The sequence below is a fragment of the Saimiri boliviensis genome, chromosome 13, assembly GCF_048565385.1.
Source record: "Saimiri boliviensis isolate mSaiBol1 chromosome 13, mSaiBol1.pri, whole genome shotgun sequence".
In the NCBI taxonomy this organism is placed as follows: domain Eukaryota; kingdom Metazoa; phylum Chordata; class Mammalia; order Primates; family Cebidae; genus Saimiri; species Saimiri boliviensis.
In genome coordinates this window covers 51,490,009-51,517,559 of record NC_133461.1, presented here as the reverse complement: position 1 = coordinate 51,517,559, position 27,551 = coordinate 51,490,009, and the positions used below count along the sequence as shown (strand labels likewise).

The following is a 27,551-nucleotide window of genomic DNA, read 5'->3' as shown; positions in this document are numbered from 1 at the left end:
GGACCAGAACTGGGCACAGCTGCACATTTACTGTATTGAATTTTCTTTCCTTAGTTTCTGTAACACAATTTCTCCTGGTTTTCTATCTCTTCATTTCCCACATTGTCTGAGTAGTTCTTTTTTATCTACCCACTCCCTCCAAGGGTTTACATCTTCAAGGTTTCAGTCCTCCTTATATTTCATGAACTCCTCAGATGGTATCATCCTCTCCCATGGCTTCAAATGTCACCCCTGTGTTTTATGACGCATCCTATAGCTCCAGCCCATCCTATCTCTTTGGTTCTGTACTTAGATTCCCAATTGACCATACGCATCTCTAAATTAGCTGGCTCATGGGGTCATCAAACTTGAACCCTATGTTTTCCCTCTAAAATCCAGTGGCCGGAAGTTTATTGAAAACTTTTACCAAAAAAAAAAAAAAAAAAAAAAATCCAAAGTTCTACTCCTAGATGTTTATTCCTATTCACTCCTAGAAATGAAAACATATGGACACACAGAAGAATTTGTAAATGAATGTTCATAGCAGCATTATTCATAATAGCCTAAAACTGGAAAAAAAAATAGAAATGCTTATCAACTGATAAATGGAGAAGCAAAATGTGATATGTCCATACAATGATATACTACTCAGCACTAAAAAGGGGAAAACTGATTCACACAACATGGAGCAATCTCAAAATCATCATGTCAAGTGAAGAATTCAGAAACAAATGTTACATACTGTATGACATCACTTACATGAAATTTCTAGAAAAGGCAAAACTATATAGCAACGGAAAACCGATTCGTGGTTGCTGGAGCCAGGGATGGGGACAGGTTTTGGGTATAAATGAGCATAAGGAAATGTCTTGGACTGGTGGAAGAGTTCCAAGATTGGACTGGTGATGACAGCTACCCAATTCTATGAATTTAGTAAAATTCATTGCGCACTACACTTAAAACGTGTGAATTTTATGGTATGTAAAGTATACACCAATAAAGTTGTTTCAAAGGAAGTTGCAGAGTACTAAGTAATGCACATAGCATAACTAAATCATTTTAAAAATAGACACAATGTAATATTTACATCTGTGTGAGCCCAGAAACAACTGTGGAGGGATACACACCACTCCATTACTGCTGCTTATCTCAGGGGTAAAAGGTAAAATGAATCATATTCTTTACATACATTTAAATATATTTAACAGTATAAATAATGGATATACTCGCTTTGACATTTATTCTTTAAAATAATAGAGGAAACTAAAGATTTAAACAAAACAGAAGGGCAGCAAGAGACTCAGTTCTAGCAAGCAGCAGTAGACATTTACATATGGTATAAAGAGTAATATGGGCCAGGCATTGTGGCTCACCCCTGTAATCCCAGCATTTAGGGAGGCCAAGGCCAAGGCTTGAGGCCAGAAGTTCAAGACAGCCTGGACAACATAGCAAGATCCTATCTCTAATTTTTTTAAAATAGAGACAGGGTTTTGCTATGTTGGCCAGGTTGGTCTTGAACTTCTGACCTCAAGTGATCCACCCACTTCGGCCTCCCAAAGTGCTGGGATTATAGACATGAGCCACCGAGCCTGGCCATCTCTCTCTCTCTTTTTATTTTTTTTTTAAAAAAAGAGTAACAGAATCCATTGAAAAGGTGGACTGAACTGAAAATAACTCAGTTGGCTACTCCCCTAAAAATCAGAGAGAAATCCAAATGAACATGAGTAGAAGTAAAAAAGAAAAGAAGAAAAGTACTATTCCCACTACTGCAAGAAAAGTGGAAGAAAGGAATATTTCTGTGTTAAGTAGCAAAGCTTTCTTAAGGACTTGAAAAACCAAAAGCTGATACAATTATTTGGCCAACCAAAAATAAATATATAAAGTCAAAATAAGAATAATAGGAAGGGGGATTTGTCCTCCTAGATACGCATTTATTCATGTTTTCAGTGAACATTTATTGAATACTGGTATATACTAGGCTCTGTTCTGGGCACAGACACTGTAACTGAATACAAAGGAAAACAAAATCCCAGTTCTTGTGAAGCACAGGCTCTAGTGGAGAGAAATAGGCAATAATGAAACTCGAGATATGTGTGTGTGTGTGTGTGTGTGTGTCTGTGTGTGTGTCTGTGTGTGTCTGTGTATCACAAGTTTATAATACAGTATGTGAGTTGATGATAATAAATTGGAAAAAAAATTAAAGCAGAATATGAAGTACCCAGAGGGAAGAGGTTTCTATTTGAAATGGGTGGTCAGGGAAAACCATACAATTGAGTGGAGTGAGCCACGTGGATACCTAGGAAAAAAGCAAAAGCAAAGGCCCTGAGACAGAAATGTGATTGGCAAGTTCAAGAACAAGGACGCATGTGTGACCTCCTTACATTAAAACATACTTTAGCAAGTTCAAGAACAAGGACGCATGTGTGACCTCCTCACATTAAAACATACTTAAAATGTAAAACAGTTAAAGGGGTGGGCTTTAGGGCAAGGATAAAACAACAAAACACGATAAACAGTCCAGAATATATGATAAAAGAAGCAATGATAAATTCAGAATGACGTCACATAAGGGGGGAAAAGGGAGGGAACAATTTCAAATGTTAATGACGGTCACCAATAGATAGTGGAATTATAGACAATTTTACTTTTCTTCTTCATGCTTTTCTGTATTTTTGAATTTTTCTAAACATAGCATGTAGTACTTTAAAAGTGCTTTTAAGAGCAATGAATTAGTCTAGATGTACTGATTAACATATTTAAGGAAAATTTTTATTTTAAAATTACAGATTAAAGTTATATGTTTAAAAATCTAAACATAAAACAAAGAAAACATAGGTAAAAGTTAAAAGACTTTGCAAGCTTTCAAGCAATAAAATAGACATATTTGCCTATACTAAATAATCTTATATATATATAAAATATCAAAATGAAAAAACAACTTTTTAAGTATAAATTACTGCATAATTAACTTATCCAAAAAACTATGTTAAAAAGCATAACTTATTATCTATTGAGCTTATCCAAATATATAAGGAGCCATTTAATACCAGTAAGCAATAGTAAATACGCAGGCATGAACAAATAAGGAAAATGGCTAACATCCAGGAAATAATTCAGCTTATACTAATAACCAAAGAAATAAATATTAATAAACTATCATTTTTATCTGTGAGATTAATGAAGACTTACTTTTAAAAAATGCTGAGCCAGGCACAGTGGCTCACACCTAGAATCCCAATATTTTGGGAGGCCAAGGCAGGAGGATCATTTAAGGCCAGGAGTTCAAGATTAGCCTAGGCAACATAGAAAGACCCCAATTCTACAGAAATTTTAAAAAATTAGGGAGGTGTGGTGGTGCACACCTGCAGTCCTAGCTATTCAGGAGGCTGAGGAAGGAGGATACTTTGCCCCCAGGAGTTGAAGGCTGCAGTGAACTATGATCATGCCACTTCACTGCAGCCTGGGTGACAGAGCAAGGCCTGCCTCTAAAAAAATAAGTTATTAATTAAAAATTTAAAATAAAAACGCTAAAAATGGGCAAACGTGGATTAATATATACACAGTCTATTCTAGGAGTATACATTAGTATAATCTCATTGGAAAGAAACATGGCAGTATTTATCCAGAGTGTTAGAAGATATTTATATCCTTTGACGAGATAATCCCATTTTTAGGAACCTATCCTAAAGAAATAACCCCAAATAATAATAATTCACACTTACTTAGCACTTACCACATGCCAGGCACTGCTATATCTAATGTATTAACATGGAGTAACATTGAGAAATTTGAGTAATATATGTATATTAACTCATTTAATCCTTAAAACAACCCTGACATAGGTAAGGATACTATTCTCTCTAGTTAGAGACACAGCAGCTGCGGCACAGAGAGTTTCAATTGTTGCCCATGGTTTTATAACTAGTTAGCGATGAAACTTTTCAAGACTCAAACCCAGGCAGTGCAACTCCAGGTTCTATGTGCTTAACCACTCTGCTGCACTGCCTCTCAGGATAAACAGAAATACAAAATGTTCACCTCAGCAATACTGATAGAAATTTCCATAAGAAAAGTCAAATATTCTACAATAGGGGAAATGACTAAGCAAAAGACAGTGTAGATAACATTGTATACTTATTTTTTAATACAATTTTTAAATGATAGGTTATTATTTAGGTTATTATATACTCTAAGAAACTTTATTAAGAAAATTAAAATGATATGGTGTACTGAAAATGCAAATAATATGGTGTGCTTTTAAAAACATTTATATTGTACCTCCTCTAGTCTAAAGCACTAACAATTATAAGAGTAAGACATATCATTATTTTATGTTATAAAGAAAGAGAATAAATCCCAATTTCAGAGATATTAAAACGTGAACTCAATGGATCTCAGATTTAGTTCCAACTAGGAGGTATTCTTTCTCTGAAGATAATTTTTGATCTGAGTTTCCAATTATGAAACAATACAGTGTGGCTAGGCTATTCTTTTGGGCCTGAATGTTTACACAGAGTCCTTTCTCCATTGTGGCAACGTTATTGATCCATCAGCCCAAATATGAGTGAACAGATCCTTCACATCAAGGAGCCCTTGCTATCTATTTTGCATAGAAGAGGAGAAATTATTACTAATAATTACACACGCCAGACCAGAAGCCCATCACTCCTACTCTAAGGGAACTTTCTAGCAGAGGAACTTGGGAATTTTTCGAAGCTGTAAAATATTAAAAAGAAAACAAGTTTAACAGGTGGCTTGAAAGAACATGGTTGAGTGAATACTATGCAGTAAGGAAAGCCATTTGGAATGTCACAGATTATTTAGGGAGGATTATACAGAGGGACGCAGAAATACTGGAAAACAGAAGGAGCATTGTTAAGGTGGAACTGGCATGGAGCCAGGGCTATGAGAGCACTGTGAAGCACGGAGGCAGAAGGAGGTTCACGATGGTAAGATCATTATAGGTATCATATGATTGCCTACGCTGATGAAATTGCGAAATAGTGCCTGCTTTCCTAGCAAGTAGAATTCTAATGATTTAGCTCTGGGCACAGACTAGAAGACAACAGACACTAAAGTAAAGAAAGAAAATGTTGTCATCAATGTCACCATTCTATCTGCATTCCCATAAAATATCTTCCACAAAGGAGACTCCTTTTTTTTAATTAAGGGGTAATGGGAAAGTTAACTACGTTTATCATTTTAATTATTGCAATGCTATGATTCATTAATAAATCACTGGTACGACCAAGTAACTACTCCTGGCCTACTCAAAATGAAATGTATCCTTCTAGTATACAGCTTAAGTACAGACACTTATACAGGTTCACAATCTCCTCTGCAGCCTCATGGGGCCAGATGTGTGCATAGATGGTATATTATATGGCACCTCCAGGGGACTTTGAGTCAGATAAAGCGACTATAAATAACCTCACCATGGGTCAGACCAGGTTTTAGAGCCAAATGACCTCAGGGCTGGTTAGGATTTTGGAATTTTGGCTAAGGCACTGTGGACTCAGATTAAAGCCCTATCTTTTACCTCTAACTCATCTATTTTACGACTTCATTTTCAATTTATAAATCTTAAATGTCTGTGTACATCCTAGTTAATAACATTTCTAATACTCAATTCAACCAATATTTATGGAACTCCCATTACATAACTGGACATCATTCTAGGCATCATTCTACTAGGCATTATTCTATGTATGCTACTAGGCACATATCTAACTGAGCATTATTCTAGGCATCATGTTTACTAGAGACCAGTAGTAGACAAAACAAAACCCATGCCCGCAGGGAGCTTTCAATGATTCCCCTTCGGCAATGAGAAAATTCATATATGAGCTATAAATAATTAAAGAATTCAGTGATTGATTACTAAGTCTAGCCATGGCTGCCAAAAAGACCAAAGACCACATCATATCACCCCAGCTATTTACATTTTATCATATTAATGTCAAATACAATAAAGTCATAATCAGGCTTTCCATACAACTTTTTTGTGCTATTATTTTAGTAAACATTTAGAATATATAGCATATATTCCCACTTTCCCTTCCTAAAACCACCATCCCAGCTGGGCACAGTGGCTCACACTTGCAATCCAAGCGCTGCGGGAGGCCGAGGTCAGTGGGTCACTTGAACCCAGGAGTTCAAGACCAGCCTCAGCAACACGGCGAAATCCTGTCTGTACTAAAAATACAAAAATTAGCCAGGTATGGTGGTGCTTTCCTGTAATCCCAGCTACTTGGGAGGAGGAGGTGGGAGGATTGCTTGAGCTCAGGAGGTAGAGGTTGCAGCGAGCCAGATTGCCACTGCACTTCAGCCTGGGCAACAGAAGGAGACTTTATCTCAAGAACTGCCACACATGCAATCCCAGACGGGTTGAGACACTGGCACATGATTCCAGCAGGAGAGGCGCAGGCACTCAACTACAACCCTACTATAACCTGACTGCTGCAGTGCGGGCTGTGTCCAGCAAAGCCATGAGGGAATGGCCACCAGGAACTCCTGCCCCAGGGTGTCCAGAGGCAGTACTTTGAGTCAAAGATTATCCTGGGAATTTAGACTGTAATATTGTTTGCCCTGTTGAGGTTGGAACGTGCTTGAGGCCTTTTACCTCTTTTTTTCTTCCCTATTGTTACCCCTTTTGTTCAGGGGATGTTTATCCTATGTCTGTCCCACCATTGTGTTTTGGAAATACATAACTTATTTAATTTCACAGTTTCACATATGAAGAGCAATCTGTCTTAAGATAAAGTGTATCTTGGGCCTCACCCATATCCGGTTTAGATATTTAGGTGAGTCTTTGGATTTAGACTTTAATGTTGATGCTAGAACAAGTTACCTTTGCAGCTACCTGGATGAAATAATGTATTTTGCATATGAGAAGGACATAAATTTTGTGAAGCTACGAACAGAATGCTATGGTCTGAATGTTTGTTCTCCCAACATTCATATGTTGAATTCTAATCACTAAGGTCATGGTATTAGAAGGTGGCATCTTTGGGAGGCAATTATGTCATGAGGTTTCTTCATGGATGAGGTTCTGCCCATATAAAAGCAACCCCAGAGAGCTACCTCACCCTTTCCACCATGTAAGGACACAGGGAAAAGGCCCGATCTGTGAACCAGCAAAGGTGCCCTAACCAGACACTATATCTCCCTGAATCTTGAACTTGGACTTCCCAGCTTCCAGAACTGTAAGAAATAAATTGTTTATAAGCCACCCAGTTTATCATATTTTGCTATAGCATCCTAAACAAAGACACTTGTACCTTAATAGCTTTCTTCTTGATCAATTTAATCTTTTAAAAAAGTGATCAATTTAATCTTTTTAAAAAGTTTTGGTGATCCTCTAATTTTTAAATTTTACTAATTTCTGTTCTTTAATATCTCCTTCAAAATTCTAATGTTTTATTTACATTTAATTTTGGAATTCTCATATATATTCCTGAGCTGAATTTCAGTCTTGTTTTTAAATAAAAGCATTGAAAGCTATCAATTTATTTTAAAAACTGCTATATCAGCATCTCGTTTTTTTTCTTCCCCTTAAATTTTTAAGTGTAAAATATATTTATGTTAACTATAAGCTATAGATACCTACATCTATACTAGTTTTCATGGAGATATCAGTTTTGATAGATAACTTTTATTGTAGCTCATTTTTAAATTTCTGCTGTGACTTTCTTTAACCACAAGCTGTTTAATAAATTCTGAAAGTTCTTAACACATGTACTGCTGTTGTCAAAGAAAATGACTCGTATAATATTGAATTTTGATCAGACTTCTTTTGTAAATTAGTACAAGGTACATTTTTTAAATTTACTATGTATTCTTGAAAAGAATGTATATTCTGTCAGGTACTGGATGCTATATTCATTTATTAGATTTTCTGTATCAAAGCTATCTAGTATTCCACATCCACTGGCCATATGTGGCTACCAAGCCCTTGAAATGTGATTAGTGATGGGCTGTAAGCATAAAATGTAAACCAAATTTCTAAGACTTACTATGAAAAAAAAAAAGAATGTAAAACATTTCCTAAAGGTACACATTGAAAGAGAATTTCTGATACATTGGGTTAAATATGTTACTAAAATAAAGTTTCCCTGTTTCTACATTTTAAAAACATAGTTACTAAAAAATTTTAGCCAGGCACAGTGGCTCAGGTCTGTAATCCCAGCACTTTGGGAGGCCAAGGAAGACAGATCACCTTAGGACAGGAGTTCGAGATCAGCCCGGCCAAAATGGTGACACCCCATCTCTATCAAAAATGCAAAAATTAGTTGGGCATGGTGACACATGCCTGTAATCCCAGTTACTTGGGAAGCTGAGGTGGGAGAATCACTTGAACTCAGGAGGTCAAGGTCGAAGTGAGCCAAGATCGCACCATTCCACTCCTGCCTGGGCAACAGAGCAAGACTCCATCTCAAAAAATAAAAAGGAAATGTTAAATTACATGTGAGACTGATGAATTTCTTTTAGAAGTGTTAAGAATCCTAATGTTCTGTCTAAAGAGTTTCTGCTACAAGTGAACTAAAATCCTTTCATTATGAAGTTTTAGATTTTTGCTTTTAATTTTTTGCTTACATAATCCAGTTATATCTTAAATACTTAGGATCCTTTATCCCTATTAATGCTTTTTGCCTTATAATTTGATATTAATATACCTGTATCTGTTTTCTACGTTTTTGTTGTATTTTTTTTATTGTAGACTTTATTATTTGAGATCAAAGTTAAGTTGTTGTTAGTTTAAAATAAACTGTTATGACTATATTTTTTTAATTGCATTTTAGGTTTTGGGGTACATGTGAAGAACATGCAAGATTGTTGCATAGGTACACACATGGCAGCATCATTTGCTGCCCTCCTCCCCTTCACCTGTATCTGGCATTTCTCCCCATTTTTAGTAACATCTCTTAATAAGCAGAAGTTGGGTTCCACCAAACCTAATGTCTTTTTTTTTTTTTTTTTTTTTTGAGACGGAGTTTCACTCTTACTACCCAGGCTGGAGTGCAATGGCGCGATCTTGGCTCACTGCAACCTCCGCCTCCTGGGTTCAGGCAATTCTCCTGCCTCAGCCTCCTGAGTAGCTGGGACTACAGGCACGCACCACCATGCCCAGCTAATTTTTTGTATTTTTAGTAGAGACGGGGTTTCACCATGTTGACCAGGATGGTCTCGATCTCTTGACCTTGTGATCCACCCGCCTCGGCCTCCCAAAGTGCTGGGACTACAGGCTTGGGCCACCGTGCCCGGCCCCTAATGTCTTTAAATGAGTTTAATCTATTTACATTTATTGTGATTACTGATGCATTTAAACAGGATTCTGTCTTCTTTATTTCTTAAACACCTTCCCCACTTTTTTCTTCATTCATTCCTCCCACTGGATGAGTATATATTCTCTGTTCTGCTTTTTTCCTTTCTTCTCTTTACTGGCTCTAAATTTCTGAATTATATGTCTTCTTTTAATAATGACTTTTACATTATTATTTTTTGAGATAGTCTGGCTCCATTGCTCAGGCTAGAGCGTAGTGGTGTGATCTTAGCTCACTGCAACCTTCACCTCCCAGGTTCAAGCAATTCTCGTGCCTCACTCAGCCTCCTGAGTAGCTGGGATTACAGGCATGTGCCACCACGCCCAGCTAATTTTTTTGTATTTTTAGTAGAGGAGTTTTGCTATGTAGGCCAGGCTAGTCTCAAATTACTGGCCTCAAGTGATGCGCCTGCCTCAGCCTCCCAACGTGCTGGGATTACAGTTGTGAGCCACCATGCCTGGCCTACGTCTTATGTCACCCAAAAATTTTCCAACTAAGTTGTTCAGTTTTCCTAACTTCCTGACCATGAAAACCCTTTAGCATGCTAACCCTTTAGCTGCAATGCATGCAACCCTTTAGCATAATCTATAATCTATTTATTGGTTATGCTTCCTATCTTGTCATTGTATCTTAATACTGTATCAACTGTTCATTGCTACAGTAATGGTGCGTAACAAAGAAACACACACACAAATCAGCAGCCCAGCAGCTCGTGTAACAATAAACATTTAGCTTAAGAGTTTGCAGAGTCCAGCTGATCTGTGTTAGACTTGCTTATGCTTCTACAGTCAGCAGGCTGGTTGGCAAGCTGGCTCCACTGGTTTTGGTTAGTGGTTACCTGGTGTTGCTCGTGCCAGCTTGGCTTTGTGTGCCAGCTTGGCTTTGCCCCATGTGTCTCTCACATCGCTCCAGCAGGTTAGCCTGAGCAGACTTCCATGGCAAGGGCAGAGGTACAAGAGTGGAAGCAGAACTGCCCAAGTCACATGGCCAAGCAGAATCAAGGGGCAGGGAAGTCCTACTCCTTCTGAGAGAAACAAGTTTTAAAATCTGTCAGGCTTTTATATAAAAAGGGGGCATGGACTTACAGAAGGCTAAAAAATTGAGGCCATTAATGCACCCAACCTATCACACTTAACTGTACACTTTCTTACATCCAAATCCAAAAAAGTAATGTTTCCTATCCGTAATTGACAAACTTTATATAGTCTCTATTATGGTTTACATCCTATACCTTTCTACCGAATTATTTTCTTTTGCTGAAATACATCTTCTATGGATGATTAATTCTCTTGGTCTTTGCAAGTATGAAAATGTCCAAATGTTCATTTTGCCCTCACTTCAGAAATATATAGGTTTGTGCAAGTGTTACTGCAGCTTTGCCATTACTTTGTGACAAAAACCGCAATTACTTTTGCAACAACCTAATAGTTTAGCTGGATGTAACATTTACATTGATTTATTTTCCCTCAATATTTAACCCTCGTTGGAACTTGGTTAAGTTAAAATCTGCGGATTCACAGACTCAGTTGTGGAAAACTGTGAGCTTTTATTGTTTTATATCTTACTTTTCTACCAATGCTTCCATTTCCTTTTGCTGAAGCTCCCATATTAAAACTGCACTCGTCTTATTTTTTCCTTCACATATTTTTTAAAATGTTTTTTTGTTTCTTGGTGCTGTAGTATGGGGCAATTTCTCCTACCTCTGTTTGGTTCATGGGTTTTCTCAACAGCGTCCAGCTTATAGTTTTTGCCAATTGAGCTTGTCCAATTACTATGTTTCTTACGTACAAGCTTTTTTTTTTTTTTTCTTTTCTTTTCTTTAAAAGAGACAAGGTGTTGCTTTATCACCTAGGTTGTTGTGCAGTGGTGTGGTCATAGCTCACTGCAGCTTCAACCTGATATGTTCAAGTGGATCCTTCAGCCCCAGTCTCTGGAGTAGCTGGGACTCCAGGTGCATGCCACTACACCCAGCTAATTAAAAACATTTTTTTGGGAGGGGGGTAAATGGAGACGAGGTTTCACTATGTTGTACTTACACGATTTCCAAATGGTTTTTACATGTACCTGTTATTTCACTTGTTTTTGTTTTACAGTATCTGAAAACCTATGTGGATGAATGTGTTCTCTCCTTAAACACCCTAAACTACATGATTTTAAAATCTCTCAGATTTTTAAATAAAATTAATGTTACATGGTATGAATGCATGTTCTAAGTTAGTGTGTTGATGTACTTTGAAAGTTTGGTTCGTGAACTTATTTAAAGCGGTAGGTTCATTTTTTCTCTCTTCCCTACCCTTCCTGCTTCCTTCTGTGCATCCATCTCCAGGATCCCAAACCAAGTCTAGAACCAAAACTTTGAGAAAATTTCTTCCTATTCTCCTAATGATTTTAGAAATTATTAAAAATGTAATACTAAGCTTCAAAATAGCTTGGTTGAGTTCCAGATCAAGAGGCTAAATATGTATCTTCCAGCATCACTATGTTCAGCTTCCTCAAAACAAGGCCCCAAGTGGTGGGTGGCAAGAAGTGAGCTGTTGTTAGTTTCCTTTTACAAATAAAAGGAAAGAGTCACATTCTAGCCTCTGCCTTAAAGCAGCAAACCTGGCTCTATTATCTAATCTTGTATAATATTTTTTGGTTCAATTACTCCATAGAAACCAATTTCTCAAGTTATCACCATCAACTTCTACACTCAGAACCCAGGAGGCTCATGGTTTCTGCCTTCCCTATTTACATTTTTATTTCACTTTTGGTCCATAGAGATGCTAACCTTGTTTGAACCTGGCTCTCTGCATTTAATTCTCCTTCGTTTTTTTTCTATTAGTATTAGTAGTAGCAGCACAATGTGTATGGAGGGTTACATCAAAGTATGATATAATGTCTTCTGAATCAAAAGTCTTTAGCTAGAATATTCAAATAAACACATACACCAAAGTGCGCGCACACACACACACTTTCTGACATTGAATGACATTTGAAATAATTAAGTAAAAATGTAAGATACACACTTTTTAGTGATACCAATGATTAAACACGAATTATTATTACCTTCCAATAGAGTGCTGCAAATTACGGTTCAAAGCCACTTACTAGAACATTTAGGTAGAACTTTATTTCACAGAACCGAAGAGAGTTAAGTGCCACTGACTTACAGCTTAGAATTCAATTCCTTCTTACAAAAATCCAGTTACAACTTATTAAAAATCAAAATGCTTTTTAGGGGGTGTGGAAGATGAATGACTTTCAGACTAGCCCAAGAGTTGTGAATTTAAAAAATAAAATTGCTGTGTTTATTTAGAGTATTACCCCTTGGAGCCACTGTTTGCACTAATGCATTTTACATTAGCGTGCTGCATCAGGAAATCCTGACTTTTTGGTGCCAAGGGGGTAATTAATATCAGTTCATGTTTTCAAAATGGTTGTGTTTATGTGGGAATGAGGACTGAACACTAACATGCAGAGCTTGAAGTATGAAACCTTGCTGTAAAGCAAGATCTTGGGAAAGAATGGAATACTAAAATTAATGAACAGGAAATAGGATTTCTTTGGATAGAATATTAGTGCTGAAAAAAAAGCCAAACCACATTTCCTTGCTCTTAGTTTACCAAGCATTAACAGAATTCCCTAGTATAGCAGTATTGATAGAAAAGAAGGTAAAAACCATCTATATGCCATACTTTGGTCCACTGATAACAGGAGTCCTAATATAATTTCTAAATATCATTCTATAGCTAATATAGTTACACCTTCCGTAGACATAAAACTCTTTACATTTGACCTAAGCTGAATAATAAGAGCTACTATTACAGTAAAATCAAGATACTTTTGGTACGTTTTTATCCCCAAAGAACGGATGGAGGAGAAACTAGAATCAAAGTACAATATCATAGAGTGAAAGTCAGAAAACTAAGAAAACAGCAAGAAAGCATTAGAGAAAAAAAATTCAAAGAACCAATTAAAGTGATAGAAGTCAAAATAAAGTTAAAAACGTAAGAGATTTTATGAGGTCCTACTTACAAAGTGCTCAAAATAAGTATACAGAAAACATGGTGTTTATAAAATCTATAATTATACAGATGTCAAAAAAACAATGTTAAGTACGTTTTTACCAATACTTTAAATTAACTAAATTAATTGTTATTAAATATGGCATTCCCATTCATTCAACTGATGGAAAGCAGAGCATGATCTTAGAGAAAATGCTACATAATTTTGGCCTATTTCACTAGTAACAAATATGAATGGAATGATTATAATGTATGCTACACACACATTACACTCACTTGTCATTCCTAAAATATGATTCCATACAGAGTATATCACAGAGTAATATAAACTGGCCTCTACTGCGTCACCCTACAGCAAAGTACAGGATTTACTCCTATCACAAAGGGCTTAATAACAAAGAAGTGTTATTTTTCTCATGTCAAAGTCCAAGCTGATAGGCGGTAGAGAAGGCTTCATGACAACCAATTTCAGGGAACTTTTGATTCTATCTACCTACACTGTCATTCTCTAGAGTATTTTTCTATCTATAAAGTGAAAGCTCCCTAATAATAGGTCATGTTCCAGCCCATAAGAAAAAGACAAGAAAAATGAAAGCACCTGTTTAAGAATGTGGTCTACAAGCTGTACACATTACAACTCAAAGCCTTCTGGATTGAACTTAAAAGTCATATGACCACATCAAGCTGCAAAGGAGGATGTTCAATGTCTCTAGGTAGGCAACCATGCACCTACCCAAAACATGGGGGATATTAATAATATTTTAATATACTGTATCATGAGAAACCCCCTCAGGATATCACAGTTCAAAATTATAACAACAGAAATGCATCACCTTATGTTCTTAAACTATGAATCTCTATCAGGAAAAAGACAAAATAAAAAAATACATTTACCCATATATCTAACATATATGCATATATATAATACACATATATGCACCTGTATTTGTGTATGTAATGTGCACACACGTGTGTATGTACATACATACATATATACATATATATATATATATATATGTGTGTGTGTGTGTGTATATATATATGTAAAACATCTCCCATTCTCAAGTTTATCAAATTGGGCAATAAATTAGTCACCCTAATTGTAAGTCTTTATTCATAAAAATTATATTGCGTTGTCTATTTCTGAGACTTCAATTTGTAAACAATAAAACAAAGTTTTCCACTGATTTCTTATGTTTATTTTTTGTTAGTAATCAAATAGAGATACTCTGGGGTAGCTACAAAGATAGTCTATTAGCAGAGCACAAAAAAAAAAATAAAGAGCTTTTAAACATCGACAAGCAAAAATCTCTAAAAGCGTCTAGTGATTCTTCATAAAAACACACTTCAATAATTTTCTTACTATTAAAAAGATAGGGACTGGGCATGGTAGCTCATGACTGTAATCAATCCCAGCACTTTGGGAGGCTAAGGTGGGTAGATAACTTGAGACCAGAAGTTCGAGACCAGCCTGGCCAATATGGTGAAACCCTGTCTCTACTAAAAATACAAAAAAATTTCACCAGGCATGGTGACACACTCCTGTAATCCCAACTACTTGGAAGGCTGAGACATGAGAATCACTTGAACCTGGGAGGTGGAGGCTGCAGTGAGCCAAGATAGCGCCCAATGCACTGCATCCTGGGCAACAGAGCAAGAAATCCGTCTCAAAACCAAAAACAAACAACAACAAAAGAAGCTAGTTGTTACATCTAACTCTGCAGATAACTTTTATCAAATTAACATTGTGTTAGGAAAAAACAACTCACGAGTTTATGCCAACTAAATTACAAAGTTAGATGGATTTAACTAGTCCTTGAAATAGAATACATAAAACATAAATAAACAGCTTTAACTATAATTAATTTTTTAAATTAAGGAATGCAGTGGCTTCTCAAATCACTGGAAGAAAAATGGTATCATAAAGGATGCTTAAGCAACTAGTTATCCATATTAAAAGAAAATTAATGTCAACAATTATACTGTGAACAATATGTCTTAGAAAAATGGAAGCAAATATGAAAAATATTTTTACAAATCTGACAGTTGTGGGGGGAGGAGGGGTCATAAGCCAAACTTTTGACTACATAAAATCTTAAAGCTTTAATACAGTGAAAGACTTCATAAGTTACAAAATCATGGACAAAGGAGACCTACAACATATAGAAGAGACAAAAGATTAACTGCAGAGACACACGTAATTTTATGTGTATGCATAATTTCCTTTCTCACACAACATCCCAACAGAAAAAGGGATAAAGAACATTAAAAAGTATTTTAGAGCCAAAACAAAACAAAATAAAACAGTGTACTCGGCATAATGATGCTCAACTTACAAATAAATGCAGTTCAAATAAAAATTCAGAGATATTAACAAGGATATCCAGGACTTGAATGCAGAGCTGGACCAAGCGGATCTAATAGACACATACAGAAGGTTCCACCCCAAATCCACAGAATATACATTTTTCTCAGCACCGCATTGCACTTACTCTAAAATTGACCACATCATTGGAAGCAAATTACTCCTCAGCAAATGCAAAAGAACAGAAATTAACAGTCTATCAGACCACAGCGCAATCAGACTAGAACTCAGGAGCAAGAAACACACTCAAACCCGCACAACCACTTGGAAACTGAAATAACTTGCTTCTGAATGTTGACTAGATAAACAATGGAATGAAGGCAGAGATAAACATGTTCTTTGAAACCAACCAGAATGAAGACACAACTTACCTGAATCTCTGGGACACCTTTAAAGCAGTATCAAGAGGGAAATTTATAGCAATAAATGCCCACCAGAGAAGAGAGGAAAGATCTAAAATCGACACCCTATCATCAAAATTGAAAGAACTAGAGGAGCAAGATCAAAAAAACTCAAAAGCTAGCAGAAGACAAGAGATAACTTAAGATCAGAGCAGGACTGAAGGAGATAGAGACACAAAAAACCCTTCAAAAAATCAATAAATCCAGGAGCTGGTTTTTTGAAAAAATCAACAAAACAGACTGCGAGCCAGATTAATAAAAAAGAAAAAGGAGAAGAATCAAATAGAGGCAATAAAAAACGATAAAGGGGATATTGCCACTGATTCCACAGAAATACAAACTACAATCATGATAAAGGGGATATCACCACTGATTCCACAGAAAAATAACAAACTACAATCAGAGACTACTACAAACATCTCTACTCACATAAACCAGTAAACCAGGAAGAAATGGATAAATTCCTAGACACTTGTACTCTACCAAAACTAAACCAGGAGGAAGCTGAAACCCTGAATAGACCAATAACAAGGGCTGAAGTAGAGGTAGCAATCAATAGCCTACCAACCAAAAAAAGTCCAGGTCCAGACGGGTTCATAGCCAAATTCTACCAGAGGTACAAAGAGGAGCTGGTCCCATTCCTTCTGAAACTGTATCAAATAATTCAAAAGGAGGGAATCCTGCCTAACTAATTTTAGGAGACCAACATCATCCTGATACCAAATCCAGGCAGAGACTCAACTAAAAAAGAAAACTTGAGGCCAATATCCATGATGAACATCGACCCAAAAATCTTCAATAAAATACTGGTAAACAGAATGCAACAGCACATCAAGAAGCTTATCCATCACGACCAAGTAGGCTTCATCCCGGGGATGCAAGGCCGGTTCAACATATGCAAATCCATAAATTTAATCCATCACATAAACAGAAACAAAGACAAAAACCACATGATTATCTCAATAGATACAGAGAAGGCCTTCGATAAAATTCAACAGCACTTCATGCTAAAAACTCTCAATAAACTAGGTATTGATGGAATGTATCATAAAATGATAAAAGCTATATATGACAAACCTACGGCCAATATCATACTGAATGGGCAAAAGCTGGAAGAATCCCCTTTGAAATCAGGCACTAGACAAGGATGCCCTCTCTCACCACTCCCATTCAACATAGTATTGGAAGTTCTAGCCAGAGCAATTAGGCAAGAAAAAGAAATAAAGGGTATTCAATTAGGAAAGGAGGAAGTCAAACTGTCTCTATTTGCAGATGACATGATTGTATATCTAGAAGACCCCACTGTCTCAGCCCAAAATCTTCTCAAACTGATAAGCAACAACTTCAGCAAAGTCTCAGTATCCAAAATCAATGTGCAAAAATCACAAGCATTTCTATATAACAATAACAGACAAACAGAGAGCCAAATCAAGAGCAAACACCCATTCGCAACTGCTACAAAGAGAACAAAATACCTAGGAATACAACTAACAAAGGATGTAAAGGACCTCTTCAAGGAGAACTACAAACCACTGTTCAGTGAAATAAGAGAGGACACAAACAGATGGAGAAACATTCCATGCTCACAGTTAGGAAGAATCAATATTGTGAAAATGGCCATACTGCCCAAAGTAATATATAGATACAATGATATCCCCATCAAGCTACCAATGACCTTCTTCACAGAACTGGAAAAAACCACTTTAAACTTCATATGGAATCACAAGAGACCCCACATAGCCAAGACAATCCTAAGCAAAAAGAACAAAGCCAGAGGCATCACACTGTCAGACTTCAAACTATACTACAAGGTTACAGTAATCAAAACAGCATGGTACTGGTACCAAAACAGAGACGCAGACCAATGGAACAAAACAGAGACCCCAGAAGAAACACCACACATCTACAACCATCTGATCTTTGACAAACCTGAAAAAAACAAGCAATGGGGAAAGGACTCCATCTTTAATAAATGGTGTTTAGAAAACTGGCTAGCAACGTGCAAAAAGCAGAAACTGGACCCCTACGTATCACCTTACAGTAAAATTAACTCCAGATGGATCAAAGTTTTAAACATAAAACCTAACACAATAAAAACACTAGAAGAAAACGTAGGCAAAACCATCTGCGACATAGGCATAGGCAAGGACTTCATGACTAAAACACCAAAAGCAATGGCAATAAAAGCCAAGAGAGACAAATGGGATCTAATTAAACTCCAGAGCTTCTGTACAGCAAAAGTAACCATTATTAGAGTGAATCGGCAACCAACAGAATGGGAAAAAATGTTTGCAATCTACCCATCTGACAAAGGGCTAATATCCAGAATCTTACAAAGAACTAAAACAGATATACAAGAAAAAGCAAATAACCCCATTCAAAAGTGGGTGAAGGATATGAACAGACGCTTTTCAAAAGAGAATATATATGAGGCCAACAAACATATGAAAAAATGCTCATCATTACTGGTCATTAGAGAAATGCAAATCAAAACCACACTGAGATATCATCTTACGCCAGTTAGAATGGCCATCATTATAAAATCGGGAAACAACAGATGGAGAGGATGTGGAGAAATAGGAACACTCTTACACAGTTGGTGGGCGTGTTCAACCATTGCGGAAGACAGTGTGGCAATTTCTCAAGGATCTAGAAATAGAAATTCCATTTAACCCAGCAATCCCACTATTGGGTATATACCCAAAGAACTATAAATCGTTCTACTATAATGACACATGCACACGTATGTTCATTGCAGTTCTGTGTGCAATAGCAAAGACCTGGAACCAACCCAAATGCCCATCAATGATAGACTGGACAGGGAAAATGTGGTACATATACACCATGGAATACTACGCATCCATAAAAAACAATGAGTTCGTGTACTTTGTAGGGTCTTGGATCAATCTGGAAACCATCATTTTCAGCAAACTGACTCAAGAACAGAAAGTCAAGCACCGCATGTTCTCACTCATAGGTGGCTGCTGAACGAGAATACGTGGACTCAGGGAGAGGAACATCACACACAGGGGACAGTTGCAGGGGTGGATAGGGGAGAGACAATGGGAGGTGGGGAGGAAGGGGACAGTGGGGAAGGATAACATGGGGAGAAATGTCAGATATAGTATGCACCTAAAGTAAAATATATATATATACATATATATATATATATATATATATATATATATATATATTTTTTTTTTTTTTTTTTTGAGACGGGGTTTTGCTCTTGTTACCCAGGCTGGAGTGCAATGGCACGATCTCGGCTCACCGCAACCTCCGCCTCCTGGGTTCAAGCAATTCTCCTGCCTCAGCCTCCCTAGTAGCTGGGACTACAGGCGTGCACCACCATGCCCAGCTAATTTTTGTATTTTTAGTAGAGACGGGGTTTCACTGTGTTGACCAGGATGGTCTCGATCTCTTGACCTCGTGATCCACCCGCCTCGGCCTCCCAAAGTGCTGGGATTACAGGTTTGAGCCACCGCGCCCGGCCAAATAAATATATTTTTTTAAAAATTCAGAGGTAACATTTTTTAAAAAACAATGAGAACTGCAAAAACTAGTAAGACTAATGAACTGGTGTTGCCAATGATATATCTTTTATGTGATACTTTTTTCAACATCCATAGCTTTACACCTAAAATATTAAAAATTTACTGTATAAAAATACCCCAACGTTATACCAAAAAGAAAAAAAAAATGAAAAACCAACTCTGCAAGATAGTTTATAAAAGCTTTGTTTCCTGCAACAGTAAAAAATTAAGAGGCAACAAGGGAACAGAGAGCATTCAAGATATTTCTAAGTTAAAAAAAAAAAAGCAAGTTGGACAATAGTATGTAGTAAAATTCTGTTTTTGTTTTAAAAACAACACATATGTTGGCTTTTTGTGTAAAATTAAATTAGAAGTACCAAATTTTTAATAATTGTGACTTTTAATGGATGACATGAAAAATGTTCACTCTTTGTATAATGTATGTCTGTTAATCTTTTATTTGACATGAATGACTTTTTAAAATCAATGAAAAGGCACTGACTTTTACGTACAAATTCTGAGATGGTTTCTAATGTTAACACTGAAAATACAGAATTTAGGAGCAAGAAGAATCTTCAAGTACTTATCTTTTAGATGTCTTTATTGGAATAGTTAAGACATTAAACAACATAATGTTTGCTTTTATTTGGGGGTTGGTATATGGACAATCAGAAGTTTGGCCATGAGTTGCTATATAAACTGGGTTACTGTAACATGGGAGCCCGTTGCACCATGCTCTGCTCTATAGCTTGGTGTATGTTAAAAATTTCATTAAAAAATTTTTAAAATCAAAAACAATGTGCTACTTGAATAATGCTACAGAATAATAACATATTCCCAAATAACAGAACTAGCACATTTAGCACATTTTGAAATGTTTATTAATAGTCACCCCACTCTTTTCTTAGTGATACTTTGCTTCTGGAATTTTATAGAAATAGCATATTTATTCATTACTATTTTGATGAAATGCAAATTTTAGTTGCACAATATATAGTCTCTACAGAATTGTCACATCTAATAGACAGGTACTGGTAGTTATTCCTCTTACTAGGTATCAAAGGAGTAAGGTAATTTTTGTCACCACCAATTAAAAACTTTTACGAAATAGGACTGTTATAAAACAATTAAACCTTGCAAATGCACTAGTCTCCAGAAAGTAAGTCCTAGAGGAAATTCTGCTTATTAAAATTGCAATTTTAGTTTCCATTAAAAGGAGAGTAAGACAACAGAAGATGGGTTGGCAAGACAAATTATTTCTTAATGTCAGTTGAGCTTATTTTGAATGAGATAACGTATCTACACCAGGCTGGGTTCAGTACAATTTTGTCTCCTCAACTCATTTATCTAATTCAGTCATCTTGATTACAGCCTCATGGACTTCATTTTCAGAGAAAGAATTCTGTAACAAACAGCCTACACAACATGCTGATTACTGAACAGTTAATTCTAATTAACTTGGGCATGGCAAGAGAATTTTGATAAAGTCCTAGAATACAAATATAGTCTGCTTATACTGGACTAACTTATATAAAAACCCACAGCATAGTCTCCAGACAAAACAAGAGAGTCAAAGAGATCTAATTTATAGAAACAAATGAGAAAATTAAAATCACAAATAATTTATTCTTCCGTTAGAGTTGATACAGTTTTAAATAGAAACAAAGTACACACTGGTAGAAAATTGGCACAGAATCTACAAGCATTTCAATCACAATAAGGCTGTCCACGCTTTATCTGTTCAAACTTGATTCCCATTTTCTACGGATGAAGTTTTTTTTTAAAAAAAAAAAAAAACAAAACAAAAAAACCTGTTCTGGCCAAGCATGGTGGCTCACACCTGGAATCCCAGCACTTTGGGAAGCCAAGGTGGGTGGATCACTTCAGGTCAGGAGTTTGAGACCAGCTTCGCCAACATGGCAAAACCCCGACTCTACTAAAAGTACAAAAATTAGCCAGGCATGGTGGCAGGCGCCTCTAATCTCAGCTAATCAGGAGGCTGAGGCAGGAGAATCGCTTGAACCTGGGAGGCAGAGGTTGCAGTGAGCGGAGATCTCACCACTGCACTCTAGCCTGGGTGACAAGAGCGAGACTCCATCTCAAACAAACAAACAAACAAAAAAAACAAACCTATTCTGACCTTGAAACACACTCTCTCTCTTACACACACAAAGACCCACTCAAATTCTTCCTTTTGATTACAGTATGTTGAGAGCAGTACATTCTGCTTATTCAAATTTATGGTACCCCTTCTGTTTTGTTTCCAGTTAAAAGCGGGAAAAACCAATCCAATTATAAATAATACATCTTATTCCCTGGGCATAGGCAACTGTGATGAAAATAGCAACTTACCTTTGGGCTAGATGTTTTCAGATTATGTTTAAATAACCATGATTAGAAATTTTTCAATGTATGCTTTCCTGCCCCACGCAATCTCCCTGAATTTAGCTAAAATAATCAGGCACAGGACAGTCTCAAATAATGATTAAAATATGCCCTGCAATAAACAAGGTTATCTAGAATGCAACTTCTGTGCTTTTAAAACAGATAGAATAAACCACATTAATAAGCATTTTCCTAAATATCTCTGTGTTATGATTAACCAACACAAAAAAGGGAAAAACATAAAAATGTGTCCCTTTATAAATGACATTATTTCCAGATAAGAAAGTTGAAACAAAGGTTTGTAAAGTCTCAACTATTCTGTTTAATAACCAATTATCCCTCAATGTTACAAAATAAAATTACTGGATCAATGTTGACTCTTCTTTGATATCATTTATAAAATGCTTTGATATTACTTACTAAGTTCCCTGATAACTCAAACAAGGTAAAATTAATACTTTCATTTTCAGTTATTGCTATTTTAGAAGAGGATTACCACTTTCATTTCTATGAAACTGTTACCAAAGGCTTCTCAGATCCAACATAAAGTAATTCTTATTGCCTCACATTTTAAAACAGTATTATAAATGATCTTTACAAAAAGGTTTAATCCACAAAACTGGAAGGCTTTTAAAAAATGTCTTTATACTCAAAACTGTATCACAGTGCCCTTGATTATCTAATAGATAAAAGGGATTTGGATTTCCTCTATGAGAACAGAACAGTGGACATATGGTGTGCTTTGTCTTCCCCTCACCTTTATCTTCATAGCACACCATTTTGAGACCAAAACAATCAACCATCTACCATGCTCCAGTCCACATTAACAGAGGATTTCTGATTCTGTCCAGTGCGTAGTGTGCCGCCTTGCATATTCACCACATGAAATAAACATAATATACAAAATATTGCTACTGTAAAAAGTGTACATTTCCCTCTTCCCCTTACAAAAAAATCTGTGGAAAAGTATTAAATTCCCTTACCCTTCATAAACATACAAAGCTGTTCACACCTTTCAGTCTGTAACAGTCCATTTGAAACACAGTTCCAAAATCATTACAAATTGGTTATGTCATTGCATTTTCTGTCCAATGTTGCCATCTAGAGTAGAAATGTGAAATCAAGAGTATTTTTGAGCTACTAAAGCCTTTTATAACTAAACCACAAAGGCTGCTTACTGATGAAACAGCCACTTATCCACAAGGTTGTTCCAAAAACTAGATGGAATGGAAGGATCTCTTCACAGGGAGGTTTCCACAGTGCTGAGGTGACAATATGGCTGCTAATAGATACTGGCTATTGGAATGTAAGTACTTTTTCACTGCTGGTAATTTCCATACTGTCCCTAAAAGATAAATTTAAAAATATAATTAGATAGTAGTTTGACCGTAACAGGCACAGAAAATTACAAACAAATGATTTTTACATTGTCATACCATAAAAAAGTGGCTGCACCTATAACAAATTTTTTTTATATCTTTAGATACACAGTATCACCCTGTAAGTTCTTCTGATATTATGCTTAATTGCAAATGAATTTTATAGTCCAAAATATGCCAGGGATTAGCAAATGAGCCTAGAGTAATACTTCTCAGAATGGGAACTTAAATGTTTAGTGAATTTTGTTGAATGACTTGAGCAGGCATTGAGAAATTCTGGTTCTAAACGCTGATGTTGTGTATGTGCGTGTGTGTGCGCGTGTGTGTACGCGGGTGCGCGCACGCATGTAAAAATCATATGCTAGTGTGACAACTTTGGCTTGTTATAATTATTACAAATTAACATCAAGGGTATTCAAAATAAGTGGCAAGTGATAACAGAACAGAAAGGTGTCCGGGAGATAAAAGGTAAAGAACCTTTGGGAGGCCGAGGCTGGTGGATCACAAGGTCGAGAGATCGAGACCAACCTGGTCAACATGGTGAAACCCCGTCTTTACTAAAAATACAAAAAATTAGCTGGGCATGGTGGTGCGTGCCTGTAATCCCAGCTACTCAGGAGGCTGAGGCAGGAGAATTGCCTGAACCCAGGAGGCGGAGGCTGCGGTGAGCCGAGATCGCGCCATTGCACTCCAGCCTGGGTAACAAGAGCGAAACTCCGTCTCAAAAAAAAAAAAAAAGGTAAAGAACCTTCTATCCATCCCAAAACATTTGAGCCTTTCCCTGAGGTCAACAAAGTGTCAGCGGAGGTATTTAGTCCACAGGGACACAAAATCCAGGAACTCTGTTTTGTGTATGTTGTCTGTTTTGTTTTTTCGTAAGGTAGACTTGAAAACTCTCAGGCTGACAGGATGGGGCAGAAAGGGAATACAGATAAAAAGGACATGACGAAGCAGCACAATTCTTTAAGCAGTGTCCAGTATGTATCTGTTCAGGTTAGCTTTTGGGGAAAAGAAGACACAGTATGTCCTTCCTTTTTTCTACCTTTCTTCTGTTTTAGAGCATAATTACATGCTCACCACTGGAAGCATATAATTAGTTAACTGTTTCCTTTGGCTAAACAATTCCCTCTCCAAGTCACAATAATCTAACTCAAAAACATTCTAGACTTGAAATACTTCTCTACCATAAGAAACAGTACCCTAAAAATCTACATTTCCAAAGAAGTAAGTACACATGATAATGTGCTGAATGTCCCCATACATATGATGGAATAATGAATTAAACAGAATTAGGGATTTTACGGGCCGGGTGCAGTGGCTCATGCCTGTAATCCCAGCACTTTGGGAGGCCAAGGCAGCTGGACTGCCTGAGGTTAGGAGTTCGAGACCACCCTGACCAACATGGTGAAACTCCATCTCCACTAAAAACATTAAAAATTGGCTTGGCATGGTGACACATGTCTGTAATCCCAGCTACTTGGGAAGCATAGGCAAGAGAATTGCATGAACCCAGGAGGCAGAGGTTGTACTGAACTTCAGCTTGAGAAACAGGGTGACTCTGTCTCAAAAAAAAAAGATTAGGGATTTTATACCAATATGTTTTACATAGTTATAGTCAGCTAAATTTACAGCCAATGATCATCTTGAAGGATTTACGGGTAAAATGACATCACTTCTAAGATTTGCTCTAAAATACTCTGAAAAAAAAAAATAGTGTGGAGAAGTACATCAAACAACAGCAGCAAAATACTGGTAAACTGATGAAGTTGTGGGTACACAGGGGTTCACTATACTACTCTCTTTTCTGTGTTTAAAAATTTCTATAATAAAAGGTTTAAAATAAGAAATAAAGTTATTGCTTAGCATACTGGAGCTTATTATATCATTGTTAGATTGTCTAAATACTAAATCTGAGTGTAAGTCCCAACTCTATTGCTAACTTCCTATTTGAGTCTAAAGAAAGCTCTGTGAGATTCAGTTTCTTCACTCATCAGTGGGAGAGTAATATATACATCTCTGGATTGCAATTTCCCTTATGTTAATGGCTACATCAATTTCTACACCTCATTTGTTTGTTATGATGCTTAAATAAGAGAGGGCATGAGAAAGAACTTTTTAGAATTATAAATCATTGACTCTGCGTGCTGGAGGGAAATGCTCCTTTAGTGAATGTGTAAAACGAGATGCTAATGATGAAAGTGAGTTGCAAATATAATTTAACGATATGAAAGCAAAAGATAGGTTAAGAACCACCGTGCCATAGTTTATAAGCTATAATTTATCTACTATATTATGAACTTCTTGAGGACAGAGACCAGGTCAATAATGTATATCAAATAAATTATATCCAAGCAACTGTTAACACTTATGAAACAAATACTCATCATCATCACAAATACGGAAAACAGAGAAGACTCAAGAATTAAGTATAATTACAAAATAGATGATAAATTATCTAAGTCTTAGAGAACTTAAGAGAGTTCAGAAAAGAAAAGGTTAACAGCCTAAATTAATTAGAAAAATATTCCCAAGAATGTGGGAGCCTTGAGAAAATAGTAAGATCTGAAGAGCAGAAAAAAGAAAAGGGGGCAATTCAAATAGAAGAAATAGCTGAAACATAGCATGGAGGATAAAATATAGAATGCTTAGAGAAATGGGAAGAAAGAATATGCAATAATGAGAAGTAGAAGCTAATAATTATTTTTTAAGACAGAGCTTGAAGTAATGAAAAATACATCTAGCTAATACTGACAGTAGTTAACTCTTAATATATTCCAATAATACCACCTTAGTATGTGTCACATATTGTCTTAAGTGCTTTGTGCCCATCTATAATCTATATAGTAAATATTACCTCCATTTTATAGGTGAAGAAATTGAGGCACTGAGAGTATAAGTAACTTGACCTATACTTAATCACAATGCTAGGACCAAACAAAATCATAATCAAGCCTAAAAAGGTAGACTGTGTATTTGCAACCATTAACAAATTCCAAGGTGGCATTAAGGATTAAAACTATGGGTTTTGGAGCCAGAAACCAATTTCTAATGCTAACGTCACCACTTAACAGCTTCTTATCCTTGGGCAAGTTGCTTAACCTCCCTTGAGTTTCAATTTTATCATCTGACAAGGGTAATTATAATCTCAATTTTAAAAAGTTATTCAAGAAGAAAAACATGAAAATGCTCTGTGAGCTACTCAAGTACTCATTAACAGTACGGGTGGCAGTGCGGTACAGTGAACAAAGCATGGGCTTTCAGCACTCAGCAGCAGTCACGCAGCTTCACCACTCCTCAGTTCTGTCATCTTGAGTAAATCACTCGAACACTCTACACCTCACCTTCTCTCTCTTTGCTTCTTGAATTTTAAAAAAAATTACAAAGTTCCTCAGACTACAGTGTAAAAACTTTTAACAGTGAAGTAACAAGACAGCATGGAAGATCCTGCGGTGATGAAGGCGGGAGATGAACATGGTCTAAACCAAGATAAGGGAGTGGGTTAGAGAAAAATAGATGGATTCAAAAGCTTTTCAGAAAGGAAGATCAATAACATCTGTCATTTATTAGACAAGGGAGGAAAAGGAGGGACGCTTACATATCAAATAGGGCACATGGCACTCTAGCTTGGTGATAGTATCCCTTTCTTTGATAAAGAACACAGAAAAGTAAGTTTTGGTGGAAACAATCATAGATTTATTTTGTTTCTGCTGAATTAATACCTATGATACATCTAAGCAGATCTGTCGAGTAGGCATTAATTTTGAGAAAAGAGATTCAGACTATAAATAGAGATTTCGGAGTCAACACCATGGTAAACTGCAACCTTGTGAATAAATGAGAATGCCTAGGGAGAGTATATCGAATGAGAAGAGTTCCTAAGGTAGAAACCTGAGCAATACCAATCATCTTTAAATTTATTTCCTTCATTCTATTCATCTAATCAGTTCAAAATCTTAACATTGTTTCTTCACAATACATTTTAGGGGTTTCCTCTTATCTCTATTTCTGTTATCATTCAAATCTAGAAAGTAATGGCCTTATTTACGCCATTGTTTACACTTTATTCACCAATATTTATTGATTACCTACTGTGCTCTACTAGGTGACAGAGACTCAACATAATAAAAACAGACAAAGCGATGCCTTTAAAGAGGTTACATTCTAGGGGAAGAAGAATAT

General features: G+C 36.4%; 1 protein-coding gene across 10 annotated transcripts in view; it reads right to left on the bottom strand.

Moving 5' to 3' along the window:
* The window catches only part of SS18 (SS18 subunit of BAF chromatin remodeling complex), a 465,179-nt gene that overhangs the window by 375,371 nt on the left and 62,257 nt on the right, over nucleotides 1–27,551 (bottom strand). For 5 of the 10 annotated variants that reach the window (XM_074383658.1, XM_074383659.1, XM_003924771.4 and 2 more), the window contains one exon: nucleotides 21,215–23,338. The exons of the other annotated variants lie outside the window; for them this stretch is intronic. In XM_074383658.1, the coding sequence (XP_074239759.1) occupies nucleotides 23,312–23,338 (27 nt within the window). In that variant the 3' untranslated portion in view covers nucleotides 21,215–23,311. Of the gene's footprint in view, nucleotides 1–21,214; nucleotides 23,339–27,551 lie in introns of those variants that run through there. 10 annotated transcript variants of the gene reach the window in all.